General features: G+C 44.8%; 1 protein-coding gene across 1 annotated transcript in view; it reads right to left on the reverse strand.

The window, feature by feature from the left end:
* The window catches only part of LOC138756974 (dedicator of cytokinesis protein 2-like), a 1,510,503-nt gene that overhangs the window by 1,057,798 nt on the left and 428,206 nt on the right, over nt 1-24,499 (reverse strand). Inside the window, 2 exon segments of the mRNA XM_069923500.1 lie at nt 10,417-10,514; nt 18,992-19,175. Coding sequence (XP_069779601.1) covers nt 10,417-10,514; nt 18,992-19,175 — 282 coding nt within the window.

Here is a 24,499-nt window from a genome sequence, read left to right on the forward strand (position 1 = left end):
CTAGCGGAGAGAGAGTATGTTCTCAGTGAACTCTGTTACTGTAGCGGAGGGAGAGGAGGATCTCAGTGAACTCTATTACTGTAGCGGAGGGAGAGGAGGTTCTCAGTGAACTCTGTTACTGTAGTGGAGGGACTGGAGGTTCTCAGTGAACTTTGTTACTCTAGCGGAGAGAGAGTATGTTCTCAGTGAACTTTGTTACTGTAGTGGAGAGGAGGTTCTCAGTGGAATCTGTTACTGTAGCGGAGGGAGAGGAGGTTGTCAGTGAACTCTTATTGTAGCCTAGGGAGAGGAGGTTCTCAGTGAACTCTATTACTGTAGCGGTGGGAGAAGAGTTTATCAGTGAAATCTGTTACTGAGGCGGAGGGAGTGAAGCTTCTCAGCGAACTCTTATTGTAGCGGAGGGAGAGGTTCTCAGTGAATTCTGTTACTGTAGCGGAGGGAGTGGAGGTTCTCAGTGAACTCTGTTACTGTAGCAGGGGGAGAAGAGTTTATCAGCGAACTCTGTTACTGAGGCGGAGGGAGTGAAGTTTCTCAGCAAACTCTGTTGCTGTAGCAGAGGGAGAGGAGGTTCTCAGCGAACTCTGTTACTATAGCGGAGGGAGAGGAGGTTCTCAGTGAACTGTATTACTGTAGCGGAGGGAGAAGAGTTTATCAGCGAAATCTGTTACTGAGGCGGAAGGAGTGAATTTTCTCAGCGAACTCTGTAACTGTAGCGGAGGGAGTGGAGGTTCTCAGAGAACTCTTATTGTAGCAGAGGGAGAAGTTCTCAGTGAACTCTGTTACTGTAGTGGAGGGAGTGGAGGTTCTCAGTGAACTCTATTACTGTAGCGGAGGGAGTGGAGGTTCTCAGCGAACACTGTTACTGTAGTGGAGAGAGAGTAGGTTCTCAGTGAACTCTATTACTGTAGCGGAGGGAGAAAAGTTTATCAGCGAACTCTGTTACTGAGGAGGAGGGAGTGGAGGTTTTCAGTGAACTCTGTTACTGTAGCGGAGTGAGTGGAGGTTCTCAGTGAACTTTGTTACTCTAGCGGAGAGAGAGTATGTTCTCAGTGAACTCTGTTACTGTAGCGGATGGAGAGGAGGTTCTCAGTGAACTCTGTTACTGTAGCGGAGAGAGAGTATGTTCTCAGTGAACATTGTTACTGTAGTGGAGAGGAGGTTCTCAGTGAACTCTATTACTGTAGTGGAGGGAGTGGAGGTTCTCAGTGAATTCTATTACTGCAGCGGAGGGAGTGGAGGTTCTCAGTGAACTTTGTTACTCTAGCGGAGAGAGAGTATGTTCTCAGTGAACTCTGTTACTGTAGCGGAGGGAGAGGAGGTTCTCAGTGAACTCTGTTACTGTAGCAGAGGGAGTGGAGGTTCTCAGTGAACTTTGTTACTCTAGCGGAGAGAGAGTATGTTCTCAGTGAACTCTGTTACTGTAGCGGAGGGAGAGGAGGTTCTCAGTGAACTCTATTACTGTAGCGGAGGGAGAGGAGGTTCTCAGTGAACTCTGTTACTGTAGTGGAGGGACTGGAGGTTCTCAGTGAACTTTGTTACTCTAGCGGAGAGAGAGTATGTTCTCAGTGAACTTTGTTACTGTAGTGGAGAGGAGGTTCTCAGTGAAATCTGTTACTGTAGCGGAGGGAGAGGAGGTTGTCAGTGAACTCTTATTGTAGCCTAGGGAGAGGAGGTTCTCAGCAAACTCTATTACTGTAGCGGAGGGAGAAGAGTTTATCAGTGAAATCTGTTACTGAGGCGGAGGGAGTGAAGTTTCTCAGCGAACTCTGTAACTAGCGGAGGGAGTGGAGGTTCTCAGAGAACTCTTATTGTAGCAGAGGCAGAGGTTCTCAGTGAACTCTGTTACTGTAGTGGAGGGAGTGGAGGTTCTCAGTGAACTTTGTTAATGTAACGGAGGGAGAGGAGGTTCTCAGTGAACTCTATTACTGTAGCGGAGGGAGTGGAGGTTCTCAGTGAACTCTGTTACTGTAGCGGAGGGAGAGGAGGTTCTCAGTGAACTCTATTACTGTAGTGGAGGGAGTGGAGGTTCTCAGTGAATTCTATTACTGCAGCGGAGGGAGTGGAGGTTCTCAGTGAACTTTGTTACTCTAGCGGAGAGAGAGTATGTTCTCAGTGAACTCTGTTACTGTAGCGTTGGGAGAGGAGGTTCTGAGTGAACTCTGTTACTGTAGCGGAGGGAGTGGAGGTTCTCAGTGAACTTTGTTACTCTAGCGGAGAGAGAGTATGTTCTCAGTGAACTCTGTTACTGAGGCGGAGGGAGTGGAGGTTCTCAGTGAACTCTGTTACTGTAGCGGAGGGAGAGGAGGTTCTCAGTGAACTTTGTTACTCTAGCGGAGAGAGAGTATGTTCTCAGTGAACTCTGTTACTGTAGCGGTGGGAGAGGAGGTTCTGAGTGAACTCTGTTACTGTAGCGGAGGGAGTGGAGGTTCTCAGTGAACTTTGTTACTCTAGCGGAGAGAGAGTATGTTCTCAGTGAACTCTGTTACTGAGGCGGAGGGAGTGGAGGTTCTCAGTGAACTCTGTTACTGTAGCAGAGGGAGTGGAGGTTCTCAGTGAACTTTGTTACTCTAGCGGAGAGAGAGTATGTTCTCAGTGAACTCTGTTACTGTAGCGGAGGGAGAGGAGGTTCTCAGTGAACTCTATTACTGTAGCGGAGGGAGAGGAGGTTCTCAGTGAACTCTGTTACTGTAGTGGAGGGACTGGAGGTTCTCAGTGAACTTTGTTACTCTAGCGGAGAGAGAGTATGTTCTCAGTGAACTTTGTTACTGTAGTGGAGAGGAGGTTCTCAGTGAAATCTGTTACTGTAGCGGAGGGAGAGGAGGTTGTCAGTGAACTCTTATTGTAGCCTAGGGAGAGGAGGTTCTCAGCAAACTCTATTACTGTAGCGGAGAGATAGGAGGTTCTCAGTGAACTCTATTACTGTAGCGGTGGGAGAAGAGTTTATCAGTGAAATCTGTTACTGAGGCGGAGGGAGTGAAGCTTCTCAGCGAACTCTTATTGTAGCGGAGGGAGAGGTTCTCAGTGAATTCTGTTACTGTAGCGGAGGGAGTGGAGGTTCTCAGTGAACTCTGTTACTGTAGCAGAGGGAGAAGAGTTTATCAGCGAACTCTGTTACTGAGGCGGAGGGAGTGAAGTTTCTCAGCAAACTCTGTTGCTGTAGCAGAGGGAGAGGAGGTTCTCAGCGAACTCTGTTACTATAGCGGAGGGAGAGGAGGTTCTCAGTGAACTGTATTACTGTAGCGGAGGGAGAAGAGTTTATCAGCGAAATCTGTTACTGAGGCGGAAGGAGTGAATTTTCTCAGCGAACTCTGTAACTGTAGCGGAGGGAGTGGAGGTTCTCAGAGAACTCTTATTGTAGCAGAGGGAGAAGTTCTCAGTGAACTCTGTTACTGTAGTGGAGGGAGTGGAGGTTCTCAGTGAACTCTATTACTGTAGCGGAGGGAGTGGAGGTTCTCAGCGAACCCTGTTACTGTAGTGGAGAGAGAGTAGGTTCTCAGTGAACTCTATTACTGTAGCGGAGGGAGAAGAGTTTATCAGCGAAATCTGTTACTGAGGCGGAGGGAGTGAAGTTTCTCTGTGAACTCTGTTACTGTAGTGGAGAGGAGGTTCTCAGCGATCTCTGTTACTGTAGTGGAGGGAGTGGAGGTTCTCAGCGAACTCTTATTGTAGCGGAGGGAGAGCTTCTCAGTGAACTCTGTTACTGTAGTGGAGGGAGAGGAGGTTCTCAGTGAACTCTATTACTGTAGCGGAGGGAGTGGAGGTTCTCAGTGAACTCAGTTACTGTAGCGGAGGGAGAGGAGGTTCTCAGTGAACTCTATTACTGTAGTGGAGGGAGTGGAGGTTCTCAGTGAATTCTATTACTGTAGCGGAGGGAGTGGAGGTTCTCAGTGAACTGTTACTATAGCAGAGGGAGAAGAGTTTATCAGGGAACTCTGTTACTGAGGCGGAGGGAGTGAAGCTTCTCAGCAAACTCTGTTACTGTATCGGAGGGTGAGGTTCTCAGTGAATTTTGTTACTCTAGCGGAGAGAGAGTATGTTCTCAGTGAACTCTGTTACTGTAGTGGAGGGAGAGGAGGTTCTCAGTGAACTCTATTACTGTAGCGGAGGGAGAAAAGTTTATCAACGAACTCTGTTACTGAGGAGGAGGGAGTGGAGGTTTTCAGTGAACTCTGTTACTGTAGCGGAGTGAGTGGAGGTTCTCAGTGAACTTTGTTACTCTAGCGGAGAGAGAGTATGTTCTCAGTGAACTCTGTTACTGTAGCGGATGGATAGGAGGTTCTCAGTGAACTCTGTTACTGTAGCGGAGAGAGAGTATGTTCTCAGTGAACATTGTTACTGTAGTGGAGAGGAAGTTCTCAGTGAACTCTATTACTGTAGTGGAGGGAGTGGAGGTTCTCAGTGAATTCTATTACTGCAGCGGAGGGAGTGGAGGTTCTCAGTGAACTGTTACTATAGCAGAGGGAGAAGAGTTTATCAGGGAACTCTGTTACTGAGGCGGAGGGAGTGGAGGTTCTCAGCGAACTCTTATTGTAGCGGAGGGAGAGGTTCTCAGTGAATTCTGTTACTGTAGCGGAGGGAGTGGAGGTTCTCAGTGAACTCTGTTACTGTAGCGGAGGGAGAGGAGGTTCTCAGTGAACTCTATTACTGTAGCGGAGGGAGAGGAGGTTCTCAGTGAACTCTGTTACTGTAGTGGAGGGACTGGAGATTCTCAGTGAACTTTGTTACTCTAGCGGAGAGAGAGTATGTTCTCAGTGAACTTTGTTACTGTAGTGGAGAGGAGGTTCTCAGTGAAATCTGTTACTGTAGCGGAGGGAGAGGAGGTTGTCAGTGAACTCTTATTGTAGCCTAGGGAGAGGAGGTTCTCAGCAAACTCTATTACTGTAGCGGAGGGAGAAGAGTTTATCAGTGAAAACTGTTACTGAGGCGGAGGGAGTGAAGTTTCTCAGCGAACTCTGTAACTGTAGCGGAGGGAGTGGAGGTTCTCAGAGAACTCTTATTGTAGCAGAGGGAGAGGTTCTCAGTGAACTCTGTTACTGTAGTGGAGGGAGTGGAGGTTCTCAGTGAACTTTGTTACTGTAGCGGAGGGAGAGGAGGTTCTCAGTGAACTCTATTACTGTAGCGGAGGGAGTGGAGGTTCTCAGTGAACTCTGTTACTGTAGCGGAGGGAGAGGAGGTTCTCAGTGAACTCTATTACTGTAGTGGAGGGAGTGGAGGTTCTCAGTGAATTCTATTACTGCAGCGGAGGGAGTGGAGGTTCTCAGTGAACTTTGTTACTCTAGCGGAGAGAGAGTATGTTCTCAGTGAACTCTGTTACTGTAGCGGTGGGAGAGGAGGTTCTGAGTGAACTCTGTTACTGTAGCAGAGGGAGTGGAGGTTCTCAGTGAACTTTGTTACTCTAGCGGAGAGAGAGTATGTTCTCAGTGAACTCTGTTACTGAGGCGGAGGGAGTGGAGGTTCTCAGTGAACTCTGTTACTGTAGCAGAGGGAGTGGAGGTTCTCAGTGAACTTTGTTACTCTAGCGGAGAGAGAGTATGTTCTCAGTGAACTCTGTTACTGTAGCGGAGGGAGAGGAGGTTCTCAGTGAACTCTATTACTGTAGCGGAGGGAGAGGAGGTTCTCAGTGAACTCTGTTACTGTAGTGGAGGGACTGGAGGTTCTCAGTGAACTTTGTTACTCTAGCGGAGAGAGAGGAAGTTCTCAGTGAACTTTGTTACTGTAGTGGAGAGGAGGTTCTCAGTGAAATCTGTTACTGTAGCGGAGGGAGAGGAGGTTGTCAGTGAACTCTTATTGTAGCCTAGGGAGAGGAGGTTCTCAGCAAACTCTATTACTGTAGCGGAGAGATAGGAGGTTCTCAGTGAACTCTATTACTGTAGCGGTGGGAGAAGAGTTTATCAGTGAAATCTGTTACTGAGGCGGAGGGAGTGAAGCTTCTCAGCGAACTCTTATTGTAGCGGAGGGAGAGGTTCTCAGTGAATTCTGTTACTGTAGCGGAGGGAGTGGAGGTTCTCAGTGAACTCTGTTACTGTAGCAGAGGGAGAAGAGTTTATCAGCGAACTCTGTTACTGAGGCGGAGGGAGTGAAGTTTCTCAGCAAACTCTGTTGCTGTAGCAGAGGGAGAGGAGGTTCTCAGCGAACTCTGTTACTATAGCGGAGGGAGAGGAGGTTCTCAGTGAACTCTATTACTGTAGCGGAGGGAGAAGAGTTTATCAGCGAAATCTGTTACTGAGGCGGAAGGAGTGAATTTTCTCAGCGAACTCTGTAACTGTAGCGGAGGGAGTGGAGGTTCTCAGAGAACTCTTATTGTAGCAGAGGGAGAATTCTCAGTGAACTCTGTTACTGTAGTGGAGGGAGTGGAGGTTCTCAGTGGACTTTGTTACTGTAGCGGAGGGAGAGGAGGTTCTCAGTGAACTCTATTACTGTAGCGGAGGGAGTGGAGGTTCTCAGCGAACCCTGTTACTGTAGTGGAGAGAGAGTAGGTTCTCAGTGAACTCTATTACTGTAGCGGAGGGAGAAGAGTTTATCAGCGAAATCTGTTACTGAGGCGGAGGGAGTGAAGTTTCTCTGTGAACTCTGTTACTGTAGTGGAGAGGAGGTTCTCAGCGATCTCTGTTACTGTAGTGGAGGGAGTGGAGGTTCTCAGCGAACTCTTATTGTAGCGGAGGGAGAGCTTCTCAGTGAACTCTGTTACTGTAGTGGAGGGAGACGAGGTTCTCAGTGAACTCTATTACTGTAGCGGAGGGAGTGGAGGTTCTCAGTGAACTCAGTTACTGTAGCGGAGGGAGAGGAGGTTCTCAGTGAACTCTATTACAGTAGTGGAGGGAGTGGAGGTTCTCAGTGAATTCTATTACTGTAGCGGAGGGAGTGGAGGTTCTCAGTGAACTGTTACGATAGCAGAGGGAGAAGAGTTTATCAGGGAACTCTGTTACTGAGGCGGAGGGAGTGAAGCTTCTCAGCAAACTCTGTTACTGTATCGGAGGGTGAGGTTCTCAGTGAATTTTGTTACTCTAGCGGAGAGAGAGTATGTTCTCAGTGAACTCTGTTACTGTAGTGGAGGGAGAGGAGGTTCTCAGTGAACTGTATTACTGTAGCGGAGGGAGAAAAGTTTATCAGCGAACTCTGTTACTGAGGAGGAGGGAGTGGAGGTTCTCAGTGAACTCTGTTACTGTAGCGGAGTGAGTGGAGGTTCTCAGTGAACTTTGTTACTCTAGCGGAGAGAGAGTATGTTCTCAGTGAACTCTGTTACTGTAGCGGATTGAGAGGAGGTTCTCAGTGAACTCTGTTACTGTAGCGGAGGGAGTGGAGGTTCTCAGTGAACTTTGTTACTCTAGCGGAGAGAGAGTATGTTCTCAGTGAACTCTGTTACTGTAGCGGTGGGAGAGGAGGTTCTCAGTGAACTCTGTTACTTTAATGGAGGGAGAGGAGGTTCTCAGTGAACTCTGTTACTGTAGCGGAGGGAGTGGAGGTTCTCAGTGAACTTTGTTACTCTAGCGGAGAGAGAGTATGTTCTCAGTGAACTCTGTTACTGTAGCGGTGGGAGAGGAGGTTCTCAGTGAACTCTGTTACTCTAATGGAGGGAGAGGAGATTCTCAGTGAACTCTGTTACTCTAATGGAGGGAGAGGAGATTCTCAGCGAACTCTGTTACTGTAGTGGTGGGAGAGGAGAAATGGAGTGTACTTTTATCATTGCTATATAAAAGACACTGATTGACCTGTTGAGTTTATCTCACATTTTGTGTTTTTACTTCAACCATGTTGTCTATTGATTTTTGTGGTTTACTTGAACTTGTACTGGTTATTCCACATATGTGTAAGGTGAGTGGAGGGAATTTAAGGGAGTTTTATACACAGAGTATGATGGGTGACTGGAAAGTATTGCTGAGGATGGTGGTGCAGGCTGGAACACTTGGATAGGCTTATCGATGTAAGACACTTAGGGAGAGGAGGATGTGATGGAAGGTAAAAGGAAATTGTTCATGGGCTGAAGGGCCTGTACTGTGAGGTAATGTTTTATGTTCTATCATATCCAGTTGTTATCGTTATAGTTGTAGTAGAACAAGATTATGAGGGGCACGGATAGCTGGCACCTTTTTCCTCGAGCGAGCCTCACATGGAGCAGAGGACTTTTTGCAAGGTGAGTGTAGGAAAGTTTAGGGGTAAGGTTTAGTTTGCTGAGTTGGGTTATATAAATTGCACATCCTCATGGGGTGTATTGCTACTAACAGGGCCTGTATTGTTCTGTAATGTTCTATGTTTTAAGTCAGCCTTCGAAGGATTGCAGAAGAAATCCGATGGAAAGGTTCTGGAGATGAGGGATTTCATTTACAAGCTTACTCTGTAGAAGCTTGGGGAGTTCTCTCAAAAGCAAGATAGTTGCAGAAGAAGTGTACAAAATTAGAATTAGGTCAGATGAGTTAAACTGAGGGAACCTGCTCCCAGAAGCGCATAGTTCAAGGAGAAAATGGCACATGAATTGTAAGAAGAAGATTTATAGGAAGATGTGAAGCAAAATCTTTTTATTCCACTTAGAGAGAAGTTATGAACTGGAATTCACTGACTGGAAGAAGTTGAGTTAATCTGAATCTTCAAAAGAGAATGAGGTTGGCACTGGAGAGGAAATCAATTGCAGGATTTCAGTGGAAACACAAGAGCGAAGCAATAGAATTGGGTGAATCGAGAGAAATTTTTAAATTTTAACGTTAATGGGTTAAACATAGTGCTGAAGAAGAAGGGAGTATTAACACATCTTAAGAAAATGGGAGTAGTCTTAGATTATTTGCAAGAAACTCACTTAATTGAAAGAGAACATTTGAAGTTAAAGAGAGATTGGGTTGGGTGTGTAACGGTTTCTTCATGTAATTCTAAGGCAAGAGGGGTGGCAATTTTAGTGAAACAAATCTTCCGATTCGAAGACACAATGTAGTAATAGAGCAGGTTGTGATGGTACACTGTCAAATATATTTAGAATTATGGACTCTTAAATTTGTTTGCACCAAATGTGGATAATGAGTAATTTATTCAATAAACATTTTTGAATTTAGCAGAGGCACATGAGAATTCTTTAATAAGAAGCTATTTTATTTTTTGTTTTGATCCCATCTTAGATAGAACTACTAGAAGAATGGCAAGACCCAAAACAGGATTTATGGGGTCTTGAAATTAATAGGCGTGTAGAGGAGAATGCATCCCAGAAAAGAGATTATTCTTTTTATTCAAATAGGCATGATTCTTATTCTAGAATTGATTTATTTTTAATTTCAGTGCACATACAAGGTAGGATTTTAGAAGCAGAATGTAAAGTGTGAATTTTGCCCATATCTCTGGTCTAAGGGGATGCCCCTTAATCCTGAATTTGTGCCCTCTTGACCTCGACTCTCCCATCATGGGAAAAAACCTTTTTTCATTGACTCTGTCCACACCTTTAAAGATTCAAATGCTCAATTATTCCCCCCCCCCCGCCCCGCCCCACCATTCTCCTAAATTTCAATGAATACAGGCCAAAAGCTGTCAAACACTCCTCATATGATAACCCTTTTATTCTCGGAATAGTTTTTGTGAACTTCCTCTAAACCCTTTCTGACATCAGCACATCCTTTCTTAAATGAGGAGCCCAGAGTGAGCTCACAATTCTGCAAGTGAGGTCTCACCAGTACTTTATAAATCCTCAACGTGCAACATTCTATTGCTCCAGAAATAAATGCCAACATTGCATTTGTCTTATTCACCAACTCAAAATGCAAGTTTACTTTCAGGCCATCCTGCACGAGGACTCCCACATCCCTTTCATTTGGGTATTTCCAATTTTATCCCCATCTAGAACATAGTTTGCTCATTTATTTTGTCTTTCAAAATGCATGACCGTACACTTTCCAGATTTAATTTCCCACTCCTCTGCCCATTCTCCTCATCTGTCATTGCCCTTCTTCACCCTCCCTGTTTCCTCAACCCTCTCTGCTCCTCCATGTACCTTCGCATCATCTGCAAAATTGGCCACAAAACCATTATCCAAATCATTCGTTGGGGCATCATAATTACAGAGAGGAGGCCAGGCAGTGGGGACGAGTGGGATAATGGATCAGCTCGTGATTAAATGGCAGGGGCAGACTCGATGAGCTGAACAGTCTATTTCTGCTCCTATGTCTAATGGTCTTATTGACATAAAAAGGAGCGGCCTGAACACAAGCAACTGACAACTCGTTCTTGTAATGACATGACCAGAACTAAACATAATATTGCCCACTGAATCTGAAGGTGGGCCGACGTCATGATTGCACAGGTAGGAGAACCAGGTGGTGATGCCAGCGTGGCCGGCGTGACGCTGGGAATTTTATTTTGCCATTGTCGTCACTGGTCACTTCAAAGAGTAACCAGGAACCAAAGGGCAAGTGACCTCCATTTGCTTGTGTTCCTTGCACCTACCTTGATGACCTCTCCTCCATCAACCTTCATCAGCTTTTTCAGATTCTCATTCAGATCCTTGATGTTGGATCGCCATTTCAACAAGCCCAAGAGGTCCACTGTGAGAAAAAAAAAGAGACAATGATTGTAAAATCATTTTTCTAGCTCTGGGTAAAGCATGCCACTGAGCTGAACAGTGGGCTCATTGAATAATATATACCATTGTGTTTATGTAACCACTCACCATTTTGTTCAGGTGCCTGCCTACATTTTGTTCATACCTTGATGAAGAGCTCAAGCCTGAAACGCTGCTTACATATCTTTGCTATATAAGTACCCTGTTTGACCTGCTGAGTTTTCCCAGCATTATGTTAATTTAAAAATATTTACCACAGGCCTATCGCCCCATCCCCACCTCCACCCATAATGGAATATTGTATTAAAGGATCATGGCTCAAATTGAGGCTTATTGTTACACATACTAAGGTGTAGTAAGAGCATTTTGTTGTGCATGTAATCTGGCCAGATATCCCATACAAAGTGCAGCAAGTAAAACATGGTGCAGAAGTGCGGAGTTATGGGGGTACGGAGCAAAGGCAGTCGAGTTTTACAAGTGCAAGGTTCTCTCAAGAGTTTGACAAGAGCTGTCCTTGAATTTGGAGGCGTGTGAGCTCACACTCGATGAGATGGGGGTGGTGAAAAGAAGATGACTGGGGGGTGGGGGGGAATGAGTCTTTTAACATGTTGGCTATTTTCCCAAGGTAACAGAAAGTATGGATGGAGTCAGTGGAGGGTGGGGGTATACAGTATGCATGGCAGTCTGGGCCACATTCACAACATTTTGTCATTTCTTGTGGTTACAGTTCCTGTATCAAACTCTGATTCACCTTGACATGATATTCAGTAACTGCAGAATTTAGAAGTAAAATAGGTGTGAGGGATGGAAGCTCAATGTTCCAGGTTTCCACTGCTATAGACAAGATAGAATTAGGGGTGGGGGGAGGATGGGTGAAATGAAAGAGGGAGAAATGTCATTGCTCATCAGGAAATATATCACACCTGTGCTCAGGCAGAACAGATCAGATGGCTTATCTACTGAGGCTATACGGTTGGAGCTGAAGACCGGGAAAGGTGTTGTGTTGTAGACCGCATGATAGTCAACCAGAATTGGAGGAGCAAATCTGAATAGAGATAACAGACCGCTGCAGGAAACACAAGGTAGTGATAGCAAGAGATTTTATCCTTCCACATATTGACTGGGACTCCCATACAGTAAAAGGGCTGGATGGTTTGAAGTTTGTTAAATGTGTTCAGGAAAGTTTTCTAAATCAATATATAGAAGTACTAACCAGGGAGAGTGCAACTCTGGATCTCCTTTTATGGAACGAGACAGGGCAGATGACAGAAGTGTGCATGGGGGAACGTTTTGGGTCAAGTGATCATAATGTCATTAGTATCAAGTTAATTATTAAAAAGGATAGGTCTGGGCCTTGGGTTGAGATTCTAAATTGGAAGGCTAATTTTGAGAAAATGAGAAAATATTTAGGAAGGCTAAAAGAAGACATGAAGTTGCTTTGGCAGACAATGTAAAGGAAAGTCCTAAGGGGTTCCACAGGTATATTAAGAGCAAGAGCATAGTAAAGGACAAAATTGGGCCCCTTGAAGATCAGAGTGGTCAGTTTTGCATGGAGCCAAAAGAGATGTGGGAGATCAAAAATGATTGTTTCTCATGAGTATTCACTCAGGAAACAGGCACAGAGTCGTGGGAAGTAAAGAAAACAAGCAGTGAGGTCATGTAACCTATACAGATTAAAGAGGAGAAAGTGCTTGCTGTCTTAAATAAGGGTGGATAAATCTCCAGGGCCTAACAAGATATTCCCTCGGACCTTGAGGGAGGTCAGTGTAGAAATTACTTCAACCTAGATTGTATACCTAAAATGGATGAGAGGGGGGGGGGTGGGGGGGTGACTTGGGAGGAGGGAGGGGGGGGGGGAGAAAAAGTCACTGTATATGTGTGAAAAAGAAAAAGTGTATATCATGGCTAATGTGATTTATGGTGTGAAAAATAAAAAATTTTAATAAAAAAAAACAGCTCCTTTGGCAGCTTGTTTTATACAAGGAACACTGTGTGAATTAGTTTCCTTTTAATTTTCTATTAAATCTTTCCCCTCTGACCTTAAACTTATCCCCAGTCATATTAGACTTCCCTACCCTGGGGAAAGGACTGTGACTGTTCACCTTATCTATGCTCCCCATGGTTACATAAACAAGGCCATCTCTCAGCTTCCAACTTGAGGGAATCAAAACACAGTCCAATCTTCCCCTATTGCAGGGGCTCTGGCAGAAATATTTAAAATGTCCTTCACCACAGGTGTGGTGCCGGAGAAATTGGAGGGTAGCTCCTGTTCTTTTGTTTAAAAAAGCCTCACTAAGTAATTATGGAAATTATAGGCCAGTGAGCTTGACATCAGCAGTAGGTAAATTATTGGAAGGTGTTCTAAGAGATCAGATATACAATAATTTGGATAGTCAGACACTGGTGGGCGGAATAGCTTATTTCTGGTCTCATGTTGCTTGCAATGGATGACATTGACTGAGCTAAGGTTTTGCTTTGCTCTTTGGAGTGACAAAGGATGAGAGGTGACAAAAAGCAAATTTCAGAGGACATTAGTTTAAGGTGAGTGGAGGAAAGTTTAGGGGAGACTTCAGAGGTAAGTTTTTTTTTACATAAGAGTGGTTGGAATGCATTACCAGGGGTGCTGTAGGCTGGTACAAATGGGACATTTAAAAGGGTATTCGATAGGCACATGGATATAGAAAAATAGAGGTGATTGGTGTGAGGAAAAGATGGATTGGAATGTTGTGGATTAAGTTTACAGAAGGGACCACAACATGGTAGGGTTAGTATGGTCTGTATTGAGCTGTGATGTTTTGTGCACTTACACAGACTGGATCATCTGAAGGAGCAGGGAATAGATAAGATGAGGAGCAAGGAAACCCGGGCAGGTCCTGCAGAGTAAATATCAGGGACCTGGAGTCTTATTGAACAAAGATTGGACGGTACAAGTACATAGTTCCCATGAGTCGCAAGGGAGGACGACAAAGTGATGAGGAAGGATTGTGGCATGCTTCCCTTCATCAGAAGTTGGGGCATCACATTAGAACTGTATGAATGTTGATAAGACTGTGTTAAATTTAAATTTAGACATACAGCACAGTAAAAGGCCATCTTGGCCCACGAGTCCATGCCATCAACTTTACACCCAATTAACATACACTCCCAGTACATTTTGAATGATGGGAGGAAACTGGAGCACCTGGGAAAACACACAAAGACATTGGGAGAACATACAAACTCCTTATAGACAGCATGGGATTCAAACCCCAGTCCCGATCGCTGGCACTGTAGAGGCATTCTGCTAACCTCCACACCAACTGTGCTGCCTGTAGGTTTGTCTGTATGTGTATTCTGTAACACACGTGTTTGGCACTGTTCTGCACGTGGACCGGAGAACACTGTGGCATCAAGTCATACTGGTACCATTGGATGACAAATAAACTTGAACTTGAAGGAACTGGATGAAGTGGTGGAAGGATGGGTCAGTAAGTTTGCAGATGACAAGAAGGTTGGAGGAGTTGTGGATGGAGCTGAAGGTTGTCAAAGCTTACAAGAGGACGTAGACAGGATGCAGAGTTGGGCAGAAAAGTGGCTGATGTAGTTCAATTCAGATAAGGAAAAGTGTGAATGAACAGAGGGACCTTGGGGTTCAAATCCATACATCCCTCAAGGTCACCGTGCAGTTTGATAGGATAGTTAAGAAGGCCTATGGGATGTTGGGATTCATTAATAGGGGGATTGAGTTCAGGAATAGAGAGGTCTTTGGTAAGACCACATTTAAGAGTATTGTGTTGAATTCTCATCACCTTATTACAGGAAGCTATAGCAAGGGTACAGGGGAGATATACCAGGATGTTGCCTGGATTGGAAATTAAGTCTTATGAGGCAAGGTTAGCATAGGTGGGACTTTTCCCATTGAGAGGAGACTTTTTTCCATTCAGGAGGTTGACAAGATTATAAGAAGCATAGATAGGGTGGACAGCCAGCACCTATTTCCTAGGGCAGGATCAGCAAACACCAGAGGACATATGTACAAATTTAAGGGAGGGAAGCTTAGGGGAGACATCAGGGGTAAATCCTTTACACAGATAGTTGTTGGTGCCTGGAATGCCTTGCTAGGGATGGTGGTGGAGACTGAAACATTGGGAGGATTTAAGAGACTCTGAGACAGACACATGGATGAAAGAAAGAATGTTGTGGGGTAGGGAGGGTTAAGTACTTTTTTAAAAAAGAAAGGATATATGGGTCGGCACAACATCGGGGGCTGAAGGCCCTGTAGTGTGTCGTAGTGTTCTATGTTCTAACTCAATATGCCAAGCAGCATCAGTGGGAGAAAAAATTCTTCAAATTGTCAATGTCACAAACCTTCAGATTCAAGGACTGTTTCTTTCCTGCTGTATCTGACTCTTTAAAGGACATCTCATTCATAAAAGATGACTGTTTAACTGTTCTTTATTTGATAGCCTCCATTTTGACATAGTAACAAAAGGCCCTGCACTCTTAGACTTAACAATGACATGACATGCTGCACTTATTTTAAATTATTGCACTGCCTGCTGTATTAAAATACAAGTTGACTGGTCTGGATAGCAATACAAAGTTATTCACTGTTTCTTGGCACCTGTGACAAAAAAAAACTATTCAATTCAATTGTCAGTTGGAACAGAGAACATTACTGCCCAATACAGGCTCTTCAGACCTCAAGGCTGTCCTGACCCATGTAAACCAACTCCCCAACAATCCAATTTTTCCATAACCCTTCATTTTTCTTCCATTCATGCCCTTGTCTAAGAGTCTTTTTAATATCCCTATTGTACCACCAACCTGGCCATGCTTTTCAGAAATCCATGACTCTGTGTGAAAAATGTACCTCTGGCAATGCCCCTTGTTTCCTCCACACTTCTTAAACAGATGTCGGCTGGTATTTCTCCAGGAAAAACATGTTGGCTCTTCACCCTCTGTGAGCCCCTCATAACCCTAGCTCTGTCATCTTTGCTTCGTGTGCCATATTCTCCAATCCAGGCAGCATCCTGGTAAATCCCCTCTGTATTCTCTCCGAAGCATCTACATCCTTCTTGTAGTGAGGTGACTAGAATTGAACCAGAGAGTTATAGAGCAACATTACCTAAAGGCTCTTGAATTCAACCCTGACTAATGTAGGCCAACATAACCCTGACTAATGTAAGCCAACATACCCTGACTAATGTAGGCCAACATAACCCTGACTAATGTAGGCCAACGTACCCTGACCAATGTAGGCCAACATAACCCTGACTAATGTAGGCCAACATACCCTGACTAATGTAGACTAACATAACCCTGACTAATGTAGGCTAACATATCCCTGACTAATGTAGGCCAACATACCCTGACTAATATAGGCTAACATAACCCTGACTAATGTAGGCCAACATACCCTGACTAATGTAGGCCAACATACCCTGACTAATGTAGGCCAACATAACCCTGACTAATGTAAGCCAACATACCCTGACTAATGTAGGCCAACATAACCCTGACTAATGTAGGCCAACGTACCCTGACCAATGTAGGCCAACATAACCCTGACTAATGTAGGCCAACATACCCTGACTAATGTAGACTAACATAACCCTGACTAATGCAGGCTAACATATCCCTGACTAATGTAGGCCAACATACCCTGACTAATATAGGCTAACATAACCCTGACTAATGTAGGCCAACATACCCTGACTAATGTAGGCTAACATAATCCTGACTAATGTAGGCCAACATACCATAAACCACCCTGTCAATTTGTGTCAATCTTGAGGGACCTATGGACTGAGAGCAGAAGGGTTCAATTGTTGTGAAGTAGATTTACATCAGTCAACGTTGCATCAACGTTTCAGGTCAAAGGCCTGTTCACTGCTGTAATGTTCTATGTTCCAAGTTGCACCAGATTAAAAAGTTTTTACTTTTAAGGTGGCAAGCCAGCTTCTGGTTTATCCTGGATGGTTTTGAGGAACAAGCTCCATTGCACTCAGAGGACAATTGGAATATACTTCATCGTACTTAAATAGGGATCATGTAATGATAAAGATCCAGGGTTTGATGCTCCAAACCTCATTATCACACAAACGTCTTAAAGGCAACAAAGATAAAACTTCAAACTTAATCCAGGGCATCATTATTATTTAGAGGGGGAAAAATCAAAATTTCAAATGGCAAAAGGTCTTGGGGGTCCTCGTGCAGGATGCCCTAAAGCAGTGGTTCTCAACCTTTTTATTTCTACTCACATCCAACTTTAAGTATTTCCTGTCCCATAGGTGCTCTGTCATTAGTAAGGGATGTCTTAAGGTGGGACGTGAGTGGAAATAAAAAGATTTGAAAGCTACTGATTTAATTGTACCTAATTAACTCGTTATGTGCACGGTTCCATAACTCCAAAGGAAATGGGCCAATAACAATTTTTCTCAAGCAAAATATTTCAGTAACAATTGGGTCTAGAACAGTGATTCTCAACCTTCACATCCACATCCCTCCTTGAGCAATCCCTTACTGATGGCATAGAGATTACTTAAAGTGATATGTGAGTGGAAATAAAAAGGTTAAGAACCACTGCCCTAAAGGTTGAGAACCACCACACTAAAGGTTGAGAACCACTGATCTAAAGGTTGAGAACCACTGCCCTAAAGGTTGAGAACTACTAATCTAAAGGTTGAAACCACTGCCCTAAAGGTTGAGAACCACTGCCCTAAAAGTTGAGAACCACTGATCTAAAGGTTGAGAACCACTGCACTAAAGGTTGAGCACCACTGCCCTAAAGGTTGAGAACCACTGCCCTAAAGGTTGAGAACCACTGCCTTAAAGGTTGAGAACCACCGCCCTAAAGGTTGAGAACCACTGCCCTAAAGGTTGAGAACCACTGCCCTAAAGGTTGAGAACTACTGATCTAAAGGTTGAGAACAACTGCCCTAAAGGTTGAGAACCACTGATCTAAAGGTTGAGAACCACTGCCCTAAAGGTTGAGAACCACTGCCCTAAAGGTTGAGAACCACTGATCTAAAGGTTGAGAACTACTGATCTAAAGGTTGAGAACTTCTGATCTAAAGGTTGAGACCCACTGCCCTAAAGGTTGAGAACCACTGCCCTAAAGGTTGAGAACCACTGCCCTAAAGGTTGAGAACCACTGCCCTAAAAGTAGAGAACCACTGATCTAAAGGTTGAGAACCACTGATCTAAAGGTTGAGAACAACTGCCCTAAAGGTTGAGAACCACTGCCTTAAAGGTTGAGAACCACTGCCCTAAAGGTTGAGAACCATTGCCCTAAAGGTTGAGAACCACTGCCCTAAAAGTTGAGAACCACTGCACTAAAGGTTGAGCACCACTGCCCTAAAGGTTGAGAACCACTGCCCTAAAGGTTGAGAACCACTGCCCTAAAGGTTGAGAACCACTGCTCTAAAGGTTGAGAACCATTGATCTAAAGGTTGAGAACCACTGCCCTAAAGAATTAGAATCACTACCCTAAAGGTTGAGAACCACTGCTCTAAAGGTTGAGAACCATTGATCTAAAGGCTGAGAACCACTGCTCTAAATGTTGAGAACCATTGATCTAAAGGTTGAGAACCACTGCCCTAAAGGTTGAGAACCACTGCCCTAAAGGTTGAGAACCTCTGCCCTAAAGGTTGAGAATCACTGATCTAAAGGTTGAGAACCACAGATCTAAAGGTTGAGAACCACTGCCCTAAAGGTTGAGAACCACTGCTCTAAAGGTTGAGAACCACTGCCCTAAAGGTTAACCTCCAGGTTGAATCAGTGATGAAGAAGCAAATGCAATTTGACATTCATATCTAGAGGGATAGGATACAAGAGCAGGGATGTAATGTTGAGCATCTACAAAACACTAGTGAGACCTCACTTGGAATACTGTGTTCAGTTTTGGGCACCTTATTTGATAAAAGGCGTACTGCAGTTGGAAAGGGTTCAGAGAAGATTTACTAGAACGATACCAGGAATGAAAAGGTTCGCATTTGTAGAACATTTTTCAGCCATTGGAGTACAGAAGAATGAGGGGTACCTCATAAAGGCATTTTGAATGGATAGAATAGATATGAAAAGGATGCCTCCCATGCTAGGGGAATCTCGGACAAGAGGGCATATTTTCAGGATAAAAAGGCATCAATTTAAATGAGAGAGGAGGAACATTTTCTATAGTCCAAGGGTTGTGAGTCTGTTGAACCTGTTGCCACAGGTGGCTGTGGAAGCTAGCCTTATGGGTGTATGTAAGGAAGAGATCAACAGGTATTTGATTAGTCAGGGCATCAAGGGTTACGGAGAGAAAACTGGGAAGTGAGGCTGAGTGGGAGGATGGATCAGCTCATGACTAAAATGGCAGAGCAGACTCGATGGGCCTACTTCTGCTCCTAGACCTTGTGATCACCCAATTTTTCCACAGCGATAATTGCACAATTGACAACTCGTCAGAGAAATTAACTCAGGTGTGGAAGGCATTACCATTCTGTGTGAGTTTGGTTGAACAGACAAGAGTGGCGATTTGGAAGCTATCCCTGGAGCACACTGGGTGACCTCCACTGCTACTTCGGAACGAAGAACCCAGATTCATCTTCTGATCAGGCATATGTTTGCTGGAGAAATTATTCAGGTAGATGGAGGCATCTTCAAGTTTCTTGCTGTCACCCTGTGGTCGAAAAGGGAATGATTAACAATGAAACAAATGCATGGTGTGTCATGTTCAATTTGAGTACCATATCCTTCTGGAGGGCACACACAGAGATGCCACAGAATCTTGGGATGAAGATAAATATTTTTTTCCCTTTTCTCCCATCATTTGAATTGATTAGGTGCAGTGTGACTTTAAACTCTTTGTTTAGCATGCATGCTAGGCAGTGCGGGTCACACAATTATTTCCACAACAGTGTTAGGGAGTAGGGTAACAAGTCAAGTAACCATATATAACTATATAACCATATAACAATTACAGTACGGAAACAGGCCATCTCAGCCCCTCCAGTCCGCACTGATTTAAGTGATCTCCTATAGTCCGACCTACCTGCTCCCTGCCCAACCCTCCAATCCTCTCACATCCATGCACTCATCCGACCTTCTCTTAAATGACAAAACTGACCTGGCTGCAACCACCTCTTCCAGAAGGTCATGCCACTCAGCCACCACCCTCTGAATGAAGAAGCTTCCTCTCATGTTACTTCTAAAGTTTTACCCCCTAACATTTGCTCCATTCTCACTGACCCTCAAGGTTTAGAAGAAAGGGAAAAAACATATTGCAGGGTTCAGAGAAAAATACCTGAAAAAAGATTGCAAAAATGTCACCTTTCACCAGAGTGAGGTCTATTCAAGGGTCTAATAACAGTAGGAAAGGAACTGGATGGATTCAAGACAAGTTTAAGATATCAAGGGGTACGGCGAGAAAGCAGGAATAGGGTTCTGAGGCAGTGATTATCTAAGGCCAGTGAAGCAGGATCAAAGGGTTGATTGGCCAATTCCTACATATATATTCTATGTGTCCATGAGTTATCGGGATGACCTCAAGATGAACAATGCACATATCTGTAACATTGAAGTATTAGTTAAATTAGATCCTAACATTCTCTGCATGGAAACAGATCCTTCAGCCCCACTTGCCCACATTGAGCTTCCTGAACCAATCCTATTTGTCTATGTTAAGCCCATCGCTCTCTAAAAACACAGAAGTGCTGAAGAAAAACAAAAGGTCTCTCAGCGTTCATCGGAGCTGGAGATATCTAACCAACATTTTGGGCCTGAGCTCTTCTTCAGGTGTTTGCAGACTTTTGTGTTTCACTCCATAGCTCGATAAACCTTTCCTATCCATGTACCTGTCCAAGTACCTTTTGCAGGATGTATTTTTAACCACCTCTACCACTTCCTTGGCACCATGTTGCATGTACCATTAGACCACAGGCTACAAAACTTAGGAGCAGAATGAGACCATTCAGCCCATCAAGTCTGCACTGTCATTCCATCATATCTGATTTACCAACAACCCTCTGAAAACATTGCCCCTCTGTTCCTCTGTGAAAATGTTGCCCCTCAGCTCCTCTTTCAATTTTTCCCCTCTCACTTTAAACCTATGCCCTGTGGCTTTAGACACTCCATCCCTGGGTAAAAAGACTGTGACCATCCTCCTTATCTGTAGCCCTTATAATTTATGAGCCTCTCCAAGGTGACCTCCCGCCCCTCCCCCAATCTCTCCAGCCCAGTTCACTCAAAGGAAAAGAGCCTAGACTCACCAGTTTAAGCAACCTTCTCCAGCTTAATCACATCCTTCAGCGCATCCACAGCCTATCTACATTTACTCTGTCTATCCTCCACATAGTTTTAAATACCTCTATCAAAATTCCTCTCATTCTTCTACACTCCAGAGAATAAAGTCCTTTCCCTGTAACTCAGTTCCTGAAGTCTGGGTAACATCCTAGTAAATCTTCTCTGCACTCTTTCTATCCTATTGACATCTTTCCTATAGTTAGGTGGCCAAAACTGCAAACAATCTTCCACATTTGGTCTCACCAATGTCTTATACAACTTTTCCATAACATCCCAACTTCTCTACTTTATGTCAAATGCTCTTTTTACAACACTATCCACCTGTGATGCCACTTTCTGTATTCCCAGATCCCTCTGTTCTATCACATTCCTCAGTAGCCTAAAATTAACCGTGTATGTCCTTTCTTGGTTTTTCCTCCCAAAATGCAACACCTCACCCTTGTCTGCATTAAATTCCATCTGCCACTTTGCAGCCCAGTTTTCCAGCTGGTCCAGATCCCTCTGCAAGCTTTGAAATCCTTCTTCGCTGTCCACAACACCTCCCAACACTCTCCAGTGCTCTGCCATTCACTGTGGATGCCCTGCACCAATTTAACTTCCCCAAATTTTAAATTTATTTCCAACAGGTTGGAGGTTGATTCTGGCCATTGAAATCCATGCTGCCAAATTACACCCACGTAATCTTCCAACCCCATACATTTTTTGACAGTGGGAGGTAACCCAGGGATAAACTATCCAAGATGTGGGGAAAACATACAAACTCCTTACAGAGCGCCAGATCCGAACCTGGATTAGTGGCACTGTAATATTAGCATTGTCCTGACACTATCAAGATTCCTTTATTGACACGTAATAAGTACAGAGCATGTTCTTTTTCTTTGGCTTGGCTTCGCGGACGAAGATTTATGGAGGGGTAATGTCCACGTCAGCTGCAGGCTCGTTTGTGGCTGACAAGTCCGATGTGGGACAGGCAGACACGGTTGCAGCGGTTGCAGGGGAAAATTGGTGGGTTGGGGTTGGGTGTTGGGTTTTTCCTCCTTTGTCTTTTGTCAGTGAGGTGGGCTCTGCGGTCTTCTTCAAAGGAGGTTGCTGCCCGCCGAACTGTGAGGTGCCAAGATGCATGGTTTGAGGCAAGATCAGCCCACTGGCGGTGGTCAATGTGGCAGGCACCAAGAGATTTCTTTAGGCAGTCCTTGTACCTCTTCTTTGGTGCACCTCTGTCTCGGTGGCAAGATCTCCATCCTCAACCGATGGTCAGAACACTTCCAATCTCTTTTCAGTGCCAACCGCTCAGTCCAAGAATCCGCCCTGCTCCAGCTCCCTCAACAGCCCTTAAGGCTAGAGCTGGATGAGGTCCTCACCCAGGAAGAGACATATAAGGCAATTGAACAACTGAAAAATGGCAAACCAGCAGGTATGGATGGAATCCCCCCAGAGGTCTGGAAGGCTGGCGGCAAAACTCTGCATGTCAAACTGCATGAGTTTTTCAAGCTCTGCTGGGACCAAGGAAAGCTGACTCAGGACCTTCGTGATGCCATCATCATCACCCTGTACAAAAACAAAGGCGAGAAATCAGACTGCTCAAACTACAGGGGAATCACGCTGCTCTCCATTGCACAGAGCATGTTTTTTCTATTTGGCTTGGCTTCGCGGATGAGCATGTAATGTAATATTAAATTGCCTTCTGCCCGTGGTAACCAGCTAAAGAGTTACCATTCCTGTTGAGGAAGGAAGGGGTTAACAGCAAGTAAGAACATAGCCAGATTTTGTAGCATTATAATAAGGCAGATGTGGCAATTCAAAGGCCAATTAGCTCAACGACTAACAAGAGGAATTTATTTTGAACCAAACAGCTTGAGCAATGTCTGATAAGAGGCTGCCAATCTTAGGTTGTAACCTAATGTGTATGTAAGAAGCAATTGTATTGGGTAAGATTGTATGGTGTAAACTTTTGACTGGGCCAAACTTAACCTGACCCAAGTGTAGACCGAACAAAGGAAAGTTGTAAGAAACAAGAGAGACTTTCTGCCTGCTGCTTCCAGAGAGAGCATGTCTGTGGCAGCAGTGAGAAGACGGCTCAAACATTCTGCAAAATAAATTAGTCTGACCAGGATGAAAGTTTGGGTGTCGTCATTTTGCATGCTCCACCGAATGAACTGGAATCCACAGTGTCACCTGGCACCCCTTACAGTGGAAGCAAAGGAGAGCCCCTTCAGGGTCACTGAGTGTCCGTGGATTCGCCTCCAGAACTCCCGCAGCTTCTGCAGCCCCACAGATTCCTGTTCGATCTACCAGTATCCCGAGCTCCAGATCCAAACTTCCGTCACCATCAGCACCTGATTGCCTCTGGGAGCCCTTCTTGCCATCAGCACCCTCTCAAATCCCGGATCTGATATCTAATCCCCATGAGCCAGTCTCGAGCTGCCCTGCGGTCTGTTTGGGTCCCTCAGCCCCTGAGCTCCTTGCTGGTCTGCTGCTGTGGTCACCTTCCATGCAGGGTTGTCTCCTCCCCATTTCCGGGGCCCTGCGGCAGACTACTAATTCCCCAGGATCTGCAGACCATCTTGGCCGCTGACTTGGACACAGACCTCCGCGGTGGCAGGATCTTACTTACAAACACCGGTTAAAGCTGGTACAGAACTGCCATCATCAGGGCCAGGCAGGTGAACCCTTTTGAGCAGTACTGAGTCTCTGCTCTCCACTCTGGAATTATAGGAAAGATATAAACAAAATAGAGAGAGTGCAGAGAAGGTTCACAAGAATGTTGATAGGATTTTAAGGTTTGAGTTACAGGGAAAGATTGTGCAGACTGGGGCTTTTTTCTCTGGAGCGTAGAAGATTGAAAGGGGACTTGATAGAGGTGTTTAATTTTCAGTTAAGAGTGGGTGAGATTCAAGCTAGAGGGCATGATTTAAGATTGAAGTGGTGAAATTATAAGGGGAACGTGAGGGGAAATTTCTTTACGCAAAGGGTGGTGGGGATGTGGAATGAGCTTCCGGCAGACGTGGTCGAGGCGGGATCATTGGTTACATTTAAGGAAAGACTGGATCGTTACATGGATGGGAGAGGATTGGAGGGGTATGGACCGGGTGCTGGTCAGTGGGACTAGGAAGGTGGGAATTTGTTACGGCATGGACTAGTAGGGCCGAACTGGCCTGTTCTGTGCTGTAAGTGGTTATATATGGTTATAAGGTCCCGCATAAACGACTGGCTTACAAAATCAAGGCTCATGGGATTGGGGGCAAAGTAATGATGTGGATTGAGAACTGGCTGGCAGGTAGAAGACAGAGAGTTGGGATAAATGGCTCATTTTCTGAGTGGCAGGCGGTGAACAGTGGGGTGCCACAGGGATCTGTACTGGGACCCCAGCTGTTCACAATTTACATTAATGATCTGGATGAGGGGATTGGATGTAATATCTCCATATTTGCAGATGACACTAAGCTAGGAGGGGCTGTGTGCACGGAAGAGGGGGTCAGGAAGCTCCAGTGTGATTTGGATAAATTGAGGGACTGGGCAGATACATGGCAAATGCACTACAATGTGGATAAATGTGAGGTTATCCACTTTGGTAATACAAACCGGAGCGCAGATTACTATTTGAATGGCAATAGATTAAGAGATGGGGAAGTGCAGAGAGACCTAGGGGTACTTGTACATCAGTCTCTGAAGGTGAGCGTGCAGGTACAGCAGGCGGTTAAA

Source organism: Narcine bancroftii, chromosome 3, assembly GCF_036971445.1.
Source record: "Narcine bancroftii isolate sNarBan1 chromosome 3, sNarBan1.hap1, whole genome shotgun sequence".
Lineage (NCBI taxonomy): Eukaryota > Metazoa > Chordata > Chondrichthyes > Torpediniformes > Narcinidae > Narcine > Narcine bancroftii.